This window comes from Pezoporus occidentalis, unplaced genomic scaffold (assembly GCF_034315485.1).
Source record: "Pezoporus occidentalis ecotype Australia unplaced genomic scaffold, CSIRO_AGI_Poc_V1 ctg85, whole genome shotgun sequence".
Lineage (NCBI taxonomy): Eukaryota > Metazoa > Chordata > Aves > Psittaciformes > Psittacidae > Pezoporus > Pezoporus occidentalis.
Window position 1 is genome coordinate 1 of NW_026916212.1, and position 16,777 is coordinate 16,777.

The 16,777-nt window shown below is 38.7% G+C and overlaps 1 protein-coding gene across 3 annotated transcripts in view; it reads left to right on the forward strand.

Annotated features, from left to right (window-relative positions):
• The first annotated feature begins 29 nt into the window (after nucleotides 1–29).
• The window catches only part of IL6ST (interleukin 6 cytokine family signal transducer), a 35,694-nt gene continuing 18,946 nt past the window's right edge, over nucleotides 30–16,777 (forward strand). The window contains exons 1-7 of one of the 3 annotated variants that reach the window (XM_062604325.1): nucleotides 30–83; nucleotides 7,177–7,257; nucleotides 8,298–8,609; nucleotides 10,392–10,524; nucleotides 11,785–11,945; nucleotides 12,288–12,439; nucleotides 14,222–14,381. In XM_062604325.1, coding sequence (XP_062460309.1) covers nucleotides 7,191–7,257; nucleotides 8,298–8,609; nucleotides 10,392–10,524; nucleotides 11,785–11,945; nucleotides 12,288–12,439; nucleotides 14,222–14,381 — 985 coding nt within the window. In that variant the 5' untranslated portion in view covers nucleotides 30–83; nucleotides 7,177–7,190. Of the gene's footprint in view, nucleotides 84–547; nucleotides 683–7,176; nucleotides 7,258–8,297; nucleotides 8,610–10,391; nucleotides 10,525–11,784; nucleotides 11,946–12,287; nucleotides 12,440–14,221; nucleotides 14,382–16,777 lie in introns of those variants that run through there. The other 2 variants (XM_062604326.1, XM_062604324.1) reach the window with 2 other exon arrangements.

Consider the following 16,777-nt stretch of genomic DNA (forward strand, 5'->3'; position numbering starts at 1 on the left):
CGGGATGGCTCGGCGCGGCGGCGGTGTTATTTAGGGTCAGTCGGCGGGGCAGCGGCGCCGTGAGGCGACGGCAGCGCCAACAGGTGAGGGCCGGGGGGGGCAGGCGGAAGCGGAAGACGATTCACGAGGCTTGCGGCCGCTGGCGGTGGGCCCTTTTCGTAACCCCCTTGCCAGCGTCCACGCTGCCTGTGTGCGCAGCTCTCTCTGAGGGGCGTCCGCCGGCGCTGGGCGCGCTGGCCCCTTCTTTCCCCTTACTGGCTGTAGCCGGGCTCAGCAGGCCGAACCGTGCACTGAGGGCGGGGAGGGCGGAGGGGTGGGCGCTTGGCCAGGACTGACTGGGGCGACGACGGCAGCCCTGCGCCGCTCGTTTCCGAGCCGATCCTTCGCCTTCCCCCCCGGTGGCGGGGGTGTCTGGGTACAGCCTTTCTCGTCCTCGCCTGTGCCAGGGCCGGGGTGCGCCGCAGAGGAGTCTCAGCTGCCCTCGGCGGGCACTGACGGCGCTGGGGCTTAAAATGCAACATGGCCTCGCCGAGCGCCTGGGGCCTCCTCGGTGTGGGGCCTGAGGAGCGGTTGAGGCCCCCTTCTTGCCAGTGTGTGTCGTACCAGTTGCTAGGGTTGCCCCATCTGCTGCCCTTCCCCTGTCTCGGTCCAGTTTTACTGACCCGCTGGCGTGGCACAAAGGGTAAGACTGAAGATTAGCTGGGGTTTTCTCTAGTGCAGAGGCTGTTAATGCTGACAGTTTTAATAAATAATTTTAATAAAGGTGCTGCGACCCTTACAGTGTCTTTGGGATTTTCTCGACTGTGATAAGCTTGGCCATATTATCGACAGGCGTTTTCGTGTTGAAAAGCGTTAGATTTTATTGCCATCACCACAGATGGCCTGTTCTTGTTGCTTGTAGACCAGAAGGTAGAAAATCGCTGGCCTTGAAAGAAAGGCACACTTCGGTTTACACGTGGGCCAATTACCGAAGCGATTACCTGAGGAATTAGGGAGGAGCGGGTACAGGGAGCAGCGTGGGTCGTCTGTTAGCTTCCGATGTGCTCCTGAGCTCCAGTCATCCTTGCAGCGGGTCTCTGACGCTCTTCCTAAAGAAAAACAGAGACATTATTTTCATCTTGCAGATGATGAAACTGAGGCACAAAGGAAAGCAGTCTGCCAAGTGTGCTGGCAGCACGGAGGAGAATAAATCCCTCTCAGTTTTCATCCTTGTTTTAGGTTGACTAGGTGATTGCCAGCTGGTGGCTGCTTATTACTTATGAGGCATTTCTGAAGGAGATGCCTGGTAATAGAATTATGTTGGGTTGTAGTTAAGTCGTTAGTGACCTGTGCTGTCACTGAGAAGGAGTTGGGAAACAACTGAAGAGTTCGGGTACTTTTGAGAGTTGTGGGTTCTTTTATCCTCTTTTTCCTATAGAACATAAAATTTATACTACTCTTCCTAAATACTGTTACTTGCAGATAAATAATATCTAAAAAGGATTTTGAAAGTATGTAACTTCTAAACTTAAATTTTTAATCTGTATGTTAGTGTATCACGTTAAGACAGTAGGAGAGGATGATGAAAATTGGAGATTTTTTTCCTAAAAGTAAAGCATTAAAAAGAAATATTTGGGTCTTGTTTACATGTCTAGAAATGTGATCTCTTAAGGAAAGCCTATGCATACAATTGAGGGGTGAGAAGAAGTACATGTGCACATGTGTAAGTGTGTACACAAAATGGAGATACAGTATCTCCAGTGCTGCTTTCCTGGAGGATTAGCACTTGCATAGTTGTATGAAAATAAATAAACTTCTTGGCCAGTTTCTGTAGAATGATTCTTATATTATCCAGAACTACCTAAATTGGAGAACCAGCTTTGGTACTTGTCAGTCTTGCAGGTTTGACTTTAAGCTGAGAAGACAGGATGGTAAGATACAGTTTTGTGTAAGTTCATTTGCTTTTTAGACTAAAGCTACTTGCTAGCTGCAAAGAGAAAAATCCAAATTATTTCAGAGAAAGCAATCTGCAATTTTGGAAGGCACCGGAAAGAGGAATGTAATTCTTACAAGCAGATATTCAGTGCTCTGATGAAGTATTTAAATAATTCTAATCTGTGCTGCTTTGTTTGGGTTTTGTTCTTTTTTTTATTCTGAGTGCTGTACTAAAACCCTGGATGTAGGGAGAAGTTTCCTTCTAGAGCAAAAGGAATTAGTAACATGGAGTAATCCCTTATCTGTTTCATGAAAGGGGCAGAGATACAATTTGTGTGTAGGCATTTTAAATGTGAAAAAGAATTTCAAAGTATTCTGTGCATATAGTGTTAACATAAGATTTTCAAGTGATTCTTTTAGAGGTGTTAGTGTTTTTTTTTGAGTCTCAGATGTTTTCGAGAAGGAAGTAGGTTTGGAGAAAGGAAGGAAGCTTGCAGATGAAATACTTCTAATTAGAAAGTAGTTACAGACTAAGTAATCAAAATTCCATTAAAACAGTTAGAGCTTTCAGTAGTATCTGGCTTGTTATTAAACCTCAAGCAATGCTGCTGCTAGGTGCAGTATCACTTGCTCTGTCTTTCTGAGCTATGTGGATTCTTACCACTTGAAGCTGTAAGCTCTTAAATTTTTTGGGGGGTATTTCTGGAAATCCATTTGTCAGCAACCTTTTGGCTTCTGTGACTGATGTGATAATGAGCCTTAATAGACTGAACACCTTCCTGTGGTGTTTATGGTGTGTTCTGTAGTTCCCAACTTGCAAGTTGGGTTTGCTGGCAATAACACGTTATTTTAGCTATTTCTCTTGAACTGAAATTGTCATTTGTAGGTCACTTGGACCGTAATTGCCACCTCTCTGAAACTGAAAGATAGTAACTCATCATATGACATATACCTGTATTAAGTTTGGGGGAGTTTTCATGATTTATGAAATCAGAATAATTTGTAAGGCTTCTCGCAGTTGCTCAGAATAAGTAGCGATACTTGTTTTATATGAGCGCCTGACATTTCTTCAAAAACTGTTACTCATAGTTTAGCTGTAAAACTCAATGAGCTACTTTGTTCATATAAAGCTTGATTTTAGGGTTGTTACTGGCTTTTTATAGGATGCTTCCTGAAGCAGCAGTTTAAGGTTCAGGCATAGAGGCGAACTGGTTTTCTTTCAAAATTTAGCAGGATGTGAAGCTTAGTAAAAGCCCCATATGATTTGGAGATTAAATGGGGAGATGTCATGGCATATGAGTTTGTCTGTTGAAGTAATAACAATGTTTTAACAATTTTTTTCCTAAGATAATTTATGTTCTGTGAGTTAAGCTCTGTCATCATCAGCAGTTCTAAATTGACTGTTGGTTTTACTGTGTAGTATTTTGATGGACTTTGGTCCTTTGCCACTTTGGCAAACTTAACTATGGAAGTAACCTGACAAACTTCTATCATCAGTTTCTGTCTCCCTTTCCTTTCCACTTAGTGGTCCTCAACAACTACATAGTATAGATAAAATGTTGATTTGACTTCTCTTAACAACAAAATAAAAACAAAAAAAAACCCATTCCTTCAGTGTTAGTTCAGCATCTGGTTAAACTTTCAGGTTAGGTTCCTGATACATTACACTAGCCTATAAAACTTGTGGCTGTGGTGCATAACTGCTGAAACTATTGAGTTTTCTGTGGTCCAGACATGCAGCTTAGTCTGATTGAAGTAGTTATGGTTTAGCATTTCTTTTGAGTGATGGTGATGGCACTATGTTTCAAAGTTTTAGTATAGATTTTATGCAGGGTTTCTGCCCTCTGCACCTGAGCATCTTTATATGCTCAGATTAGAAAACACTGGTTTCCACAGAACTCTCTTCCTCGCTCTAATCTGAAGTATGATTCCTTGTTTTGCTAGTTATAAGCCCCATCTTTTTTTTTTGTTTTTATGGCTTTCACCTGAGCACAATGGATGGAAGTGCTTAGTGTAGAACTAAATTTCAGTTAGGAATCAGCCTTGTAAAAGCCAGAAAGACTAATATTTTAAAAAGCAGCATGCAGTAGAAGTCAATAGCCCCTTCATGGGTTCAGAGTGTGTAGCTTCAAACCTCATTGATCAGGAAGGAGGAAGTAAAATATATCAGAACGGCCTAGAAGCAGATAAATGCTGAACTGTAGCGTGATCTGGACAACATAGTCACAACTGTTTGTTTCCTGTGCTGTATGTAGGTGGGCTTTCCTCTGAACTTGCCATTGCAGGTGATGGATCATTAGTCTTATTTCTCTTGCCTTTCAGGAGCTGAGTGTGGGAGAATAAGTGCTATAAACTGTGGATGGTTTCTTTGCTCCCTCAAAACAGATACTAACTTTCCAAACTGCAAAGTAGTGGAGATTTGGACTTCGTCCTCCTAAAATCTTGTATTCCAGGTCTGGAAGACAGTTGGATATAGAAATAACATTTTAAAAAGGGAAGTCATCTTATTTTGATTTGTTCTGAAAAACATTATACTTCAGAACAAAGTTTGTGATAATTCTATCTTCTTATTTCTGTTGAGTCTGTTATTAACTCAGTGTTGACTTTTATGTTCTTTCAGGTGCTTCATAGTATTTTGTATTAACCTGAGCCATACTTACTAGGATTACTAGGATTTTAAAACCAGCAGTTCCTGAGTAGTTTTGTGAAAATACAATTTAACCCAAAATAAATCACTACCAGAAAGAAAATGAATACTTTGTAATGATGTAATATTTACCTTAGCTGATGTGCCATTATTCTAACATGTCATCAGTTGCGATACCAAATGGGAGAGAAATGCTCTAGTGAGCATTCTTTTTAAAAACTCTCGGTTTTGCTTTTTTATATCTGCTTCAGTCTTACCTCTTTCACTGTGGAAGCAGATTCTGCTGTTCTGCAGCTTTTAGCAGTTAGAAGGGAGGGGAGTTGCTGCTTCTTTCCACCTAGCTTGTAGTTGCCTTAGGGCTCTCATGAGTTTCAGATCTTCTGCAGCTTAAATTGTTCAACTAAATATCTGTAACAGAACGTTGCTTAAATAAAATTAAAAAAAAAAATAAAAATCTGAAGCTTTATCTTTAATGGAGCACAACAAGCTTTAGGTTGACAAGCAAGCAGTATTTCTGATAAATGTTAGAGTAAGTCAAGACACTAAAATAGATTCCTGTGTGCTAGTTCTATTCAGTGTCTGAAAACCAGAATCAAAAAAGAATACTCTTCTGAGTTTGGGTGTATTCACTGTATGAATCTGTTAAAATTTGCAAAACCACTTGGGTCTTTAAAATGCAGAAAAGCATGAGCGAACAGAAACCTTATTTTTCAGAGGTTAGAAGACTTTACATCTATAATAATAAAAAAAATCAATTGGTTTAGTTCTCTTACTGTGTGCTTGTAATAAATATCTAAACATGTACTGCACTTGAAACTGCATAATGGTTTTCATATCCAGCCCAGTGAGAGTACTTGAGTGTAACACAGAAAATATGAATAGTCTTTTCATTCTAAACTTCATACCACTGCAATTCCAAACAACCTCTAGTGACACATATATTAATGCTTCTTAACATAATTGTCAAGTCTTCTAATCAGCAATATTTCTAGTATTTCTATGTAGAAAATCTTGGTAGGTTTTGAGTGATGAACTCACAAGTACAGATGCAAATATTCTGTTGAGTGATTCTGATTGCTATTATTTTAGGTGTAACTGAAACACATCTACATGGGTGAATCCTACGAAGACTGTGCTGTAAAGGTTTCATGTTGGCTTTAGTTTGTTTCTAATTCTTATGAATAAAGATTTTCTTTACATTATAATGTTAATCTTGGTTTGTTGGAAAAAGAAAATGTTTGTATGTGCTGATACCTAAGGAATGAGTTTCTAGCTTGTTACTGATACATCAGTGCTAAAATGTCTAATGTTACTGATCTTTATGAAATGCCTTGTTTAGTTTGTAATAATGACAGAAAGGCACTACATGCAATCAAATTAAAAGAGTATTTCCTATCATAAAATGCAATTTCTTGTCCTGCTGATAATAGTAAATGTAGCATTTAAATTTTCCTTTGTAAGAAACTGCAGAATTCCTAAAAACTTAGTGAGTTGCCTTCTGTAGGGCTAAAGTTCAGAATACCACTTTCCAAAGAAGTTTTGTCAGGTCAATGAAAATAAAACTACAGAAGCAGGGTTACTACAGGCAATATCATCTTAAATCGTAGTAAGCATAGAAATTTATCTTTAGTTTCTAGCTATAAGAATAGTATGAAGTCTGCTTCTAGAAATCAGGTTGTGGACTTTGTCTTGCTTGACCAAGCTGATCTTCCTGTTCCTGTAAAGATGCCCAAGTGTAACTGCCAATAATATGACTAGAGAATGGTCACTTGCTTTTAGTAATTGAGGGCTGCTTTATAAAACTGCAAATTGATAAATACAGAGGATACTTTTGTGGCTTCAAAACAATTGGAGTGGAAGCTACTCTGAACGCTTCTGTTTCTCTGACCTGTTCTGTAGAATTGTCAAAATGGAAAACAAGTGAGCTTTGCTACAATACAGAAATAAACAACATAAAAAAACTTTCCAATTTCTGAGGAATTGTGAACTCCCTTGTCAGATTTTGAAGGCTTATTTATGCTTTTTCTATAGTAGTCAACACTATATGGTTCTTGATATGGAAGCATTGTACTTTGTAATTCTTGCATGGATTTTAAGTCACTCTTGTGAATGAGATGCATGGTTTTGGGGTGAGTTGTTGTGAACCTTAAGCAAAGCATTTATATCAGTGCACTTGAAAGCTACATAAGTATGGTAACCATAATCAAATTCATACGGTTTCGTTTCAAAACCTGAGCCACAGTGTTACGCTTTCTGTTCTGCGTGAACCTCCTGCAGAAGTTCCAGTGAAGTTTGTTCCCATATACAGCACAAAAACCTGAAGCTGATATATTTCTTAAATTTGTAACTGCTTTAAAGAGGCTTTAAACTGCATCAGTTGTCTTAAGTAGTGTCCTGGGAACCCAGGACAAGTAGACACTGGATTTTGTTACAGCAGTAAGCAAAATGAAAATTGTATGCCCACTGTTTCTCTAGAGTGAGAATATACTATTTCAGAAAAGGAAATGTGTGTACTTAAGAAATTGTCGTAGACCAAATACAAATCTGAATTTGACAGTGATCTGAAGTGACAAGTAATAGTCTAAATTAACTATATATATTTTTCTCTGTTACAGGAATTCTGTGCAGCATGTTTTCTGGGTGGAACTGGGTAGCCCACAGCTTATATCTCTTCTTGAACATCTGTTCTCTTGAAGGTAAGACTTCCCTGACTCAAATGCAAGAGACTTATTTAATTTGATGCTTGAAGCATATCCTGCTTTTTGTATAGATACTTGTGAGATGAAGACAGAAAGCAAGATGTATTAGGATAGGGAGACTAGTCTTTGCTCTTAATAGTGTTAATGCATGTTAAAGCAATACTTCTGCTTCTATTCATTAGTGATCTGTGTACAAAGAATGAAGAGTGACTTTGGTTGCTGGGAGGTTGCTTTAGTTCCCCTGACATCACTGGGGCTGTTATAGCAAACTGAAATTTAATTTCACCTATGCCAAATGGTATCTAAATGAAAGCATGTATTGGTAAAACTGAATGCTGTTAAAGCAATAAGCTACCAGTGAACTGGTGTAGTAGGCTCTATGATCAGTTCGGAGCTGTGGGCCACTGCTGTTGTATTGAAAATGATCATCCTCAATATGTTTAGTATGGCTGTTGATTCAAGGCAGTATTTCAGTTGTCTGTTTCATCCTTAGAACTTGACACTTTTTATGTGCATCTGTAGCAGTAGTCACAATTCTGTTGTGTTGAAGTTTGTTAGTAAAAAGAATACTATAAAATGTGCAGAGTTCACTGTAGTTACCAAATAGGCTTATAGTATGCCCACTGAAGCTTTTGAAATTGACAACTCAAATACTTAACTGTTTGCATGCAATTCGTCAAAAACTAGTTCACCACAACAAAGGTGCACACTTACCCCAGTCATGTCAACTATATTACCCTTCTCCTTCAAAACATAGTAAGCATTCAGTCCTTTGCTCTCCTCTCTCTCTAAAGGCCCCTGTTAATAGAGCTTTTCTTGCATGGTGAAATGCTTTTGCAAAGCCTAGGGAGGACTATGCTGGTTTTGCCCTTTAGATCTGCTTGGTGGTCCCCTAATGCATTTCAGGTTTATAGCTGTCAAGTAATTAACTCATTTCCTGCTTAAACACATGTAGTATTTTTAATGTTACACAGGTGTTGTATCAGCAATATTATGGAATGTTCTGTATTTTTTAATAAAGATGCAATTCTTTTTAGTTTCAGGTGGACTTGTACAGTCATGTGGTCACATCATCCCAGAGTCTCCTGTATTGGCCCTTGGTTCCAATTTCACAGCATTATGCATTTTGAATGAGAGTTGTCTGGACTTTGGCAATATCTATGCTAGTCAGATTATCTGGAAAATTAAAAATAGAGTGGTACCTAAAGAACAGTATCGTGAAATAAATAGAACAGTGTCCAGTGTCACATTTAATGATACTTCTGCACTAGCTACTCCTCTGACATGCAACATTTTAGCAGATGGACAGATTGAGCAGAACATTTATGGAATTACAGTTACAGTAGGCTGTAAGTACTGTTTTTCTTGCCTTTTATTCTACTTTAACAAAAGTTTGAGAAACACGGAAGAGAATGCAAACAATAGTAAGTGTGCACATCTTGAGACACTTCATTCCCTCAGTTTCTGGATAATTGTATAAAACCATTGTCAAATTACCCGACATCAAATCTCGTAAATGTGCACAGAATAATGATTTCTATTCATTTCTATTCAAAATAGACAATAATCTCGAGTGTTTGTGTTGAAATAGGAAGAAAACAGAATAATATAAAACAGTAGGAAAAAAAAGTCAAAGAAGGAAAACGTACATTACAGAAAGATATGAATTTAACTGAAACAACTCCTAGGAAGTAAACTAACTTTTCCTTCTCGCTTCTGTGTCAGAGTTCAAGGAAATACAAGCAGGTGGTATGTCCTGCTTTCATAATACCACTTTGAAACTAATGTTTTCTTCATTAATGGTCTGAGAAATACTTAGTCTATCTGTATCACAAAACTAGCCTTAGCTGCCTTAAGGTTGGAACATACTCTTTGAATTACCTCAGTACAGAAGAAAATACTTCCAACTAATTATAAACTTTCCTTGTTCAAGACTGATAGCACTTGCATAGATCTGAGCATGTGTTCTTTGAGACAAGACTGGGATATTGAGAAAGTAATATGAATACCTTAATATACGGTGTAATTAGTTGGTGGACAGTTTATAAAGGAAGTGTTCAGGTGTCCTTGATAACAGAGTATGAATAGCTGATAACTTATTTTTGCCGCCTAGTGTTAGGAAGAGGTATTGCAGTTGTTGCATGGTCTGTACAAAAACCTGGGTTGAGTTCACAATTTAAGCTAGTGTGGTTCTAACTTGAGTTACAAAATGCTTTCACAGAGAAAAGCTTTATTTTTCAACTTCTGATGAGTAAATTTCTTACCATGAAAGATCCATCAGGCAAAATATGTGGAAAGGTGAGGACAGATTCCTAAGATGATAAACTGAATGACAGTACAGATAATATTCTACAGTTCTAATTCACCTATGAGTCTTGAGACTCATTTGTATTTAAAGCTATTATATTTTCGTACTATCAATTAAAGAAAAATTCTGTAAACAATGTAACAGGTTTGAGAATAATATAACTACTCAGGAACAAAACCATATATTCATAAGATAACTCTGAAAATAGCATTCTGCTGGAAAGAAAATCAAGTACCTTATACTCTTGTAAGTAAAGTGGTATTCTAAAAGCTAGAAACCAACATTGTATACCATGATTTGTATTTAAGAAGGAAAAAATAATAGTTCAGCTGCACTTGGAAGAATTTTCTTGCACACCAGTGAAGTGTATTGATGAAGATCCCTTGTCTCTCTTGAACATGTTCACAGCTAAAGCATCCTTCTGTAGCTCAGGTAGGGGAGAACAGACCTATCCAGAATTGCCTTAGAGCTCAGATTATTGGCAAAGTCAGCATTTGCTAATCCAGCTGTAGAGCTCACTAGCGTGTGAATCAAAATAGATTTAGGTGATACCAGGTTTTCTGCCTCAGTGAGAACTCTGTGCTATTCCATACTATCAAGTGTTTGTTCCTCATACAGCTTGTTGGTTTTGAGAGCAGCTGGTTAAGCTTCTTTGCTTCCGTTGCTGAATATTAGCTAGCACTTTTTGCCCCCTCCTTTAGAAAGAAAACTGACTATAAATACTTGCGATGTTCATAGAAATTGCTCTAATTGGGCACTTGGGTGATTCTTACTGGGTTGAAATGTGTATATAGGTTAATTATTTGTAACTTTTTGTCTTCAGTGCCCCCAGAGAAGCCCAAGAACTTAAGTTGCATTGTACATCAGCTGTCAAAAATCACATATCCTATGACTTGTACCTGGAATCCTGGGAGGCATACATTCCTGGACACTCACTTTAGATTGAAGTACAGATGGTAAGTAGCCCTCTGTAGAATTTCTAAAGAATTTTGGAAAATACTTGTATGCTAAACCAAACTTCCTTGAAATTCCTTGGTACTTTGGAAGAGTTCTTAACTTAAATCCAGTTTTCTGAAGCATAGCTGTCTATTCGGGGGCGGGGGGGGGGGGGAAGGGAAGAGCTCATATTTAAACTCATTCTAAGTCAGACTTGAAATTTTGTTTCTATCTCCTATTTTTCTGTTCTTCAAATAAATTATTAGTGTGGTTTGAGTACAATATGTAATCGTCAGGTGGCTGGCTCCAAATTTTGTATTCTACATTTTTCTGTAGTGACATTCTATTGTATTCTAAACAAGTAGACAGTATCCCTGCTTATTGCAGGAGGGATAGACAAGATGACCTTCTGAGATCCCTTCCAACCCAGCCTATTTTGTGATTCTAAGTAAATCTGTGATTCTAAGTAAACCTGAGTCTTAAATGACTGGATTTTGTAGAGGTATTATCTACTCTGTACTTCTAAGAACTCAGAATGGCGTTTGTCCATGATTAATCCTAACATGAAAGTTTCAGCCAAAGTATTTTTTCCTGTGAAAGCAAAATAAGTATCTTTCAAACTCTTCAGATGGTCTCTTGTAGTTGAAAATGGAGTGGACAGAATTGGTGTTTTGCTGTGGAAACTGGAATGAGTGCCCACAGCTTTCCATCTACCCCATTCCTCTAAAGTGTTTTGGTAACAAGCATAGTAGAAAGATTGGATAAATAGAAAACTTTAATGCTTTGTAAATTTGCTGATGCCCCTAGAACTGTCTGCTGTTAATGTAGCAGAGAACAATGAGCAGAAATGATGTGTAGCCGCAACACTGTACTCCTGAAGGTTATGCAGATAATACTGATTACATCTTTGAATGCATGAATATGCTTCTAGTTCCTAGCTGTATTGCTTTTGATTAAATGTATCAGTTCTTGATCTTTATTTCTTTAAGCTAAGTAAGGTTTCTATACAACTTTATAATAACAGTAGTGTCCTGTGCTTTTGAAGATATGTGGCTTGGAAGTCAAGAGGTTTTATTCTAGTTTCTGTCCTAATGCAGTCATGGCTTAACAAGCCATTCTAAATCTCTTAATCTTTTCATCCCACCTGTCTGCTTACAAAAATAATGGCAGAGGGGAAGCATACAAGCTAAAGTGATTGATCGCTCTGATCTACTTAAAAGATTCTCGAAAGGAAACCAAACTTACTGCTTTGTACCTTTTCCCCCCCCCCTTTTATCTAGGCTACAAGAGACCTTTCCTGACTGTATACCAAAAGATGTAAACAATTCTTGTACGATTCGTGATGTTCAGTTCTTTGTTAATACGAAGGTCTGGGTAGAAGCAGCAAATGCCCTCGGGAAGGCTGAATCTGATCCTCTTATTCTTGATCCCATTGAGATTGGTAACTATATGCCTATTAATAAAACTTTACTTGTACATAACTGCTGCTTCTGTGTATATTGCTGAATTGCTGTGTTAATGTTCCTTCACTATAAAAATTAACACTGCTGAAATATTGTTGACTAGAACTGCGCTGGACAAAGGAAGGAAGGTGGGAGATCTGACCACAATTCAGTTAGCAAGTTCTCGTTGAACAGTCTGCTTTAGAAGCTACTATGAAGTAGCAGCTATTTGAGTTCGTATAAGACTTTAATGGTAGTACAAGTTGGTACAGCATAGTATACCAACTGCTAGAAGCATTATAAAATACAGCTGTAGAGTTGACTTTTATCTCCTCTTCTAGTTAAACTTCTGCCTCCACACAATTTATCAGTCAACTCAGGAATACTGCCTACTGTTCTGAAGCTTTCTTGGGAGAATCAGATTTCAGACACTGCGATGAAGCTGAAATTCAATATTCGCTATAAGATCATGGGTGACACAAACTGGATGCAGGTAATACCACTAATGTTCCTTGTAACTCTTCTGGTGTAACCCAGCTGTTTGTCAAACTGCAGTTGTTCCCTCACAGCTGCAGTTCAGAGGATTCACTTTATTATCATTAGGTCTCCCAAGGCAATTTATCTGGTCTATTCGTGAAGGCTGTTACCTAGGCTATTTTGGTACAATCTGGAGTACAGTGACCTTGTCTGTTCTTTATGGACTTGTTTGCTATCCTCCCCATCATATTGCAGTATGTTTATTTTGCATTTTTATTCTGTACACTCAACATGAACTTTCATCTTCCTGTATACATGAAGACTTGTGATGCAAACATCATTTAAAGCTTGGGCAAACACTCTTAAGTGCTGGAATGCTTTTTGAATTTGCTGTACCTGCACTGCCACAGCAGCCCCAGGCAACGCTACAGGCTTGGGGAAGAGTGGCTAAAGAAAAAGGACCTGGGGGTGCTGCTTGACAGCTGAATGAACATGATCCAGCTTGTGCCCAGGCAGCCAAGAAGGCCAGCAGCAGCCTGGCCTGTGTCAGAAATAGTGTGGCCAGCAGGGCCAGGGCAGTGATCATACTGGGCACCGATGAGGCTGCACCTCGAATCCTGTGTTCAGTTCTGGGCCCCTCACTACAAGAGGGAGATTGAGTGGGTCCAGAGGAGGGCAACGGAGCTGATGAAGGGTCTGGAGAACAAGTCTGATGAGGAATGGCTGAGGGAATTTGGGGGTGTTTAGTCTGGAGAAGAGAAGGCTCAAGGGGGAACCTTACAGTTCTGTACAACTACCTGAAGGGAGGTTGTAGCAAGGTGGGTGTTGGTATCTTCTCCCAAGTAACAAGTGATAGGACAAGAGGAAATGGCCTCAAGTTGCTTCAGGGGAGGTTTAGACTGGATATTAGGATAAGTTTCTTATCTGAAAGTGTTGTCAGGCATTGGACCAGGCTGCACAGGGAGGTTGTCCTGTCCTTTTAAACATGTACACAAGACCACTGAAGTATTAACTTTTGAAATGACTGACCTTGCTTAGCTGTGGTAAAATTTGACTGCTTTGATGATTCTTTGCACTCAGCGTTAACCTCTTGAGTGTTCTCCGTGTGTTTAATCTGCAGTCATCCCTTTTGCAGGGTTGCTCACTATACAAACCCCTTAACACGTGATGTAGGCACTCAGTGTGCATGTGTACCTGCGTATTGCTGTTATCCACATCACACGTCTGTTTCTGTACATATGCAGTAAGAATATTTTCTGGTATTCTGTTGCTGATTAAGATAAAGGAAAGAGCTTATAAAAATAATTTATTAGCAAAAGTATAAACTACTCTAAAACTCTTGACAATGTCAGTTAAGAAACTTTCCCTGTCAGTGGAAGCGGTGATCCTGTAGGATCATGTAGGAAGCTTCTAGCACAGGTATTTTCAATTGATATTCCAGCAGATATCCCATCTTGCCTTTCAGGACTTTGCTCAGTTATTACAGATTAGTAAGAAGAGGAATTATATGGGAAGGAAAGAGGGGTAGACGTAAATTAATCAAAGAAAACAGAATGAGATAGCTGCTTACCTATTCTACTGTATGTATTGCTTTATACCTGATAAATACACACAACTCTGATCCCTTACCAAACTATGGTTGAGAATTTAAGCTTTTAGAAATAAGAAGGAAGAAAAAATGTTGTTTGTATTGGGCATGTATATGGTGGAGAGCCGTCTTGGATGACAGCTGTAGTAGCACAGAACTTAGCTTTACAACTTTTGATCAGTGCCTCTAAAACCTTTCTTTCATTTACAGGTTCCTCCTGAAGATACAGCTTCAACAAGAACTTCATTCAGTGTTCAAGGGCTCAGACCCTACACAGAGTATGTCTTTTCAATTCGTTGCATGAAGGAAGATGGAGTGGGCTACTGGAGTGACTGGAGTGAAGAGAAAACTGGGGTCACCACTGAAGATAGTAAGTAGTACATGAAAGTAGGTCACTGACTTTCAAAATGTGCAATTTGGCAATAGTCAGCTGAAATTGTGTATCCTTGCTTGAGCTGTTTGATTATACATGCAATAAGACTTTACCAAGTTACTTTCTGTAGTGACCACCTTGACCTGTGCATTCCAAGGAACATGCGAGTAGCTTTCCAGAAAGCTGGTCTAGAGGTGCTCCCTGAAAACAGCTAAAACAGGAAGTAGGGAAGAAAAGACTTCTTTTCACAGAAAGTTATGTTCTCAAAGTCTTTTAGAAGAGATGTATGCTTTATGCTTCATTTCCTTTGTTCTGAAGATTACCCTCTTCAGAAGCTATTCTGCCTCTGTGAAAGGCTTTGGGGTATTTTTGGAAGACAGACTGCCTTAGTTTGTCAAAAACTTGGTGTTTAAGAGGCTTATAAATAAGCTATAAGTGAACAAGCATCAAAGTATGAAACAAGATTTTTAGTCATATAGGGTACAAAGACTTCTTTGCAAACTTTGTAAAAACAGTGATACAAAATAATGTGCATATGGGAAGTTTAGCCCATTATGCACCAAAGCATGTAAATAAAACACCCTGGTACACTCTTAACTTTGCCAAGATATTCTGCATTTACCACCCTTTCTTGCTCATCACAGTCACAGCTGCCTCTGCACTGTCTTGTCCTCACTTGTTTGCAGCGTTCTACAGGTAGTAATAAAGAGTCTCGTCACTGATTTGTTTGTCACAGTGAGAGGCATAAGGAAGAGAATGTCGTGTACGAACAGCTGACTTTGAGCATGATTGAGTCTATGTAGAAAATGGTTTTATTTTTAATATTTAATCACAGAAATCACAATCACCTTACAATTTCCTTTCTTGATGGCTTACATAATCATTGGAGTTGTCATCTGGACTTGTAATAAATATCTTGTCTCTGCAGTAGGGGTGAGCACTGAATTGCTGCTATTATGACTTAATGAGGAAAACCTTACTAGCATCAGCTTTTTAGGAGCAATATCTGGATTATGTTTAGTCTTGCACAAAAGGACTTTGCCAGCAGATTATATGCAACTTGAAAGTATAAACAGATTACGGCTCAAGATACACAAAAGATAGCAGACCACTAGATTAAGTTTTAAATTCACAGCCCTGGAAAAAAAAAGAAAAACAAAAAAACTCAAGAGAGCCTTAGTTAAGTGTCAGTCTTCAGTGCTTTGTGGAAGAAATCCTCAGCATTGCAAAGTTGCTGGCAGCACCAAATCTATTCATGCTACAGCCAGCTCATCAACTTCCTTGGCTTTTTAACATCTTGTGGTGCTCCAGTCAGCTGTTACAAAATTATCTGTTGCCACTGATATTGTCTGTTAGTACTGAACTGTATGATCTACAGGTATGCTGCATCAGCCTGGACTCATTCACATTCCTTCAGGACAGTGGCGCTGGAGACTGTTACTGCACACTGTATCGTCTAAGATCTGTGTCCACTGCATTACACAGCATGTTTTTTAACTTCATTAATAATTTCCAGTTGCTTATCAACACATACATTGCTTGAAATGTACTGTAGCATTAAAGTAGCTATAACTCACTGTTAATGAATTTAATATACATCACAGATCATGGAGTTCATTGCGGTATTTACCCAATCGAGAATATCTCCTGCAAGTTTGTTCTTAACTACAGAGAGTGTGTGTTCTGCCACTGAGTTGTGCCAAAACCATTAGTTGAGTATGCTTAGCTTTTTCTGTTACTGATTTATTTTTTTTTTTCTAATTTTGGCCATTTTGTTTTGCAGCATTTTCATGACTTAGCAATTGTTGCATCAACTCTAAACTTATACAGAATAAACTTGCACAACAGTAACTGAGCAGTAGTTAGTGGAACAATGACATTAAAATCACACCCATGTATTTGTTACAGGATGAAAGATCCTATTCTCAGATAGTGGATTCCTACATTTTCCTGTAACAGAACAAAAATGCATGCAGTGTAGTAACAAACACAGCTTAGACCTATTCATTTGGCCATTACATTTGCTCTCCAAATAAAAGCCCCAGGCTTACCTTTCTGTGATACATTTTCCTTTTATAATTCACCTGAGTAGCGCACTTAGACTGAACTGGAACTGATTTAATGTCTTCAGTAGATGCTTGGGAGGTGCTAACCGGTATGTTATTGAATTTAAACTTCTGTTGGTGTCAGAACACCGAACATATGAGCATTTTGATCTTGCTAAAGGTAAAAAATGAACTGTTGAGGAAGACCTGTGACATTAGCTGTGATGCATTGCAAATATAAATAGTCTCTTTTCTAGTAGATGTTCTAATAGAACAGCGTTTTAACAAATTGTTGGCGGTAGCCTTCCTAACAATAGCAAGATAGTCACACTTCTACATTGCTTGCAG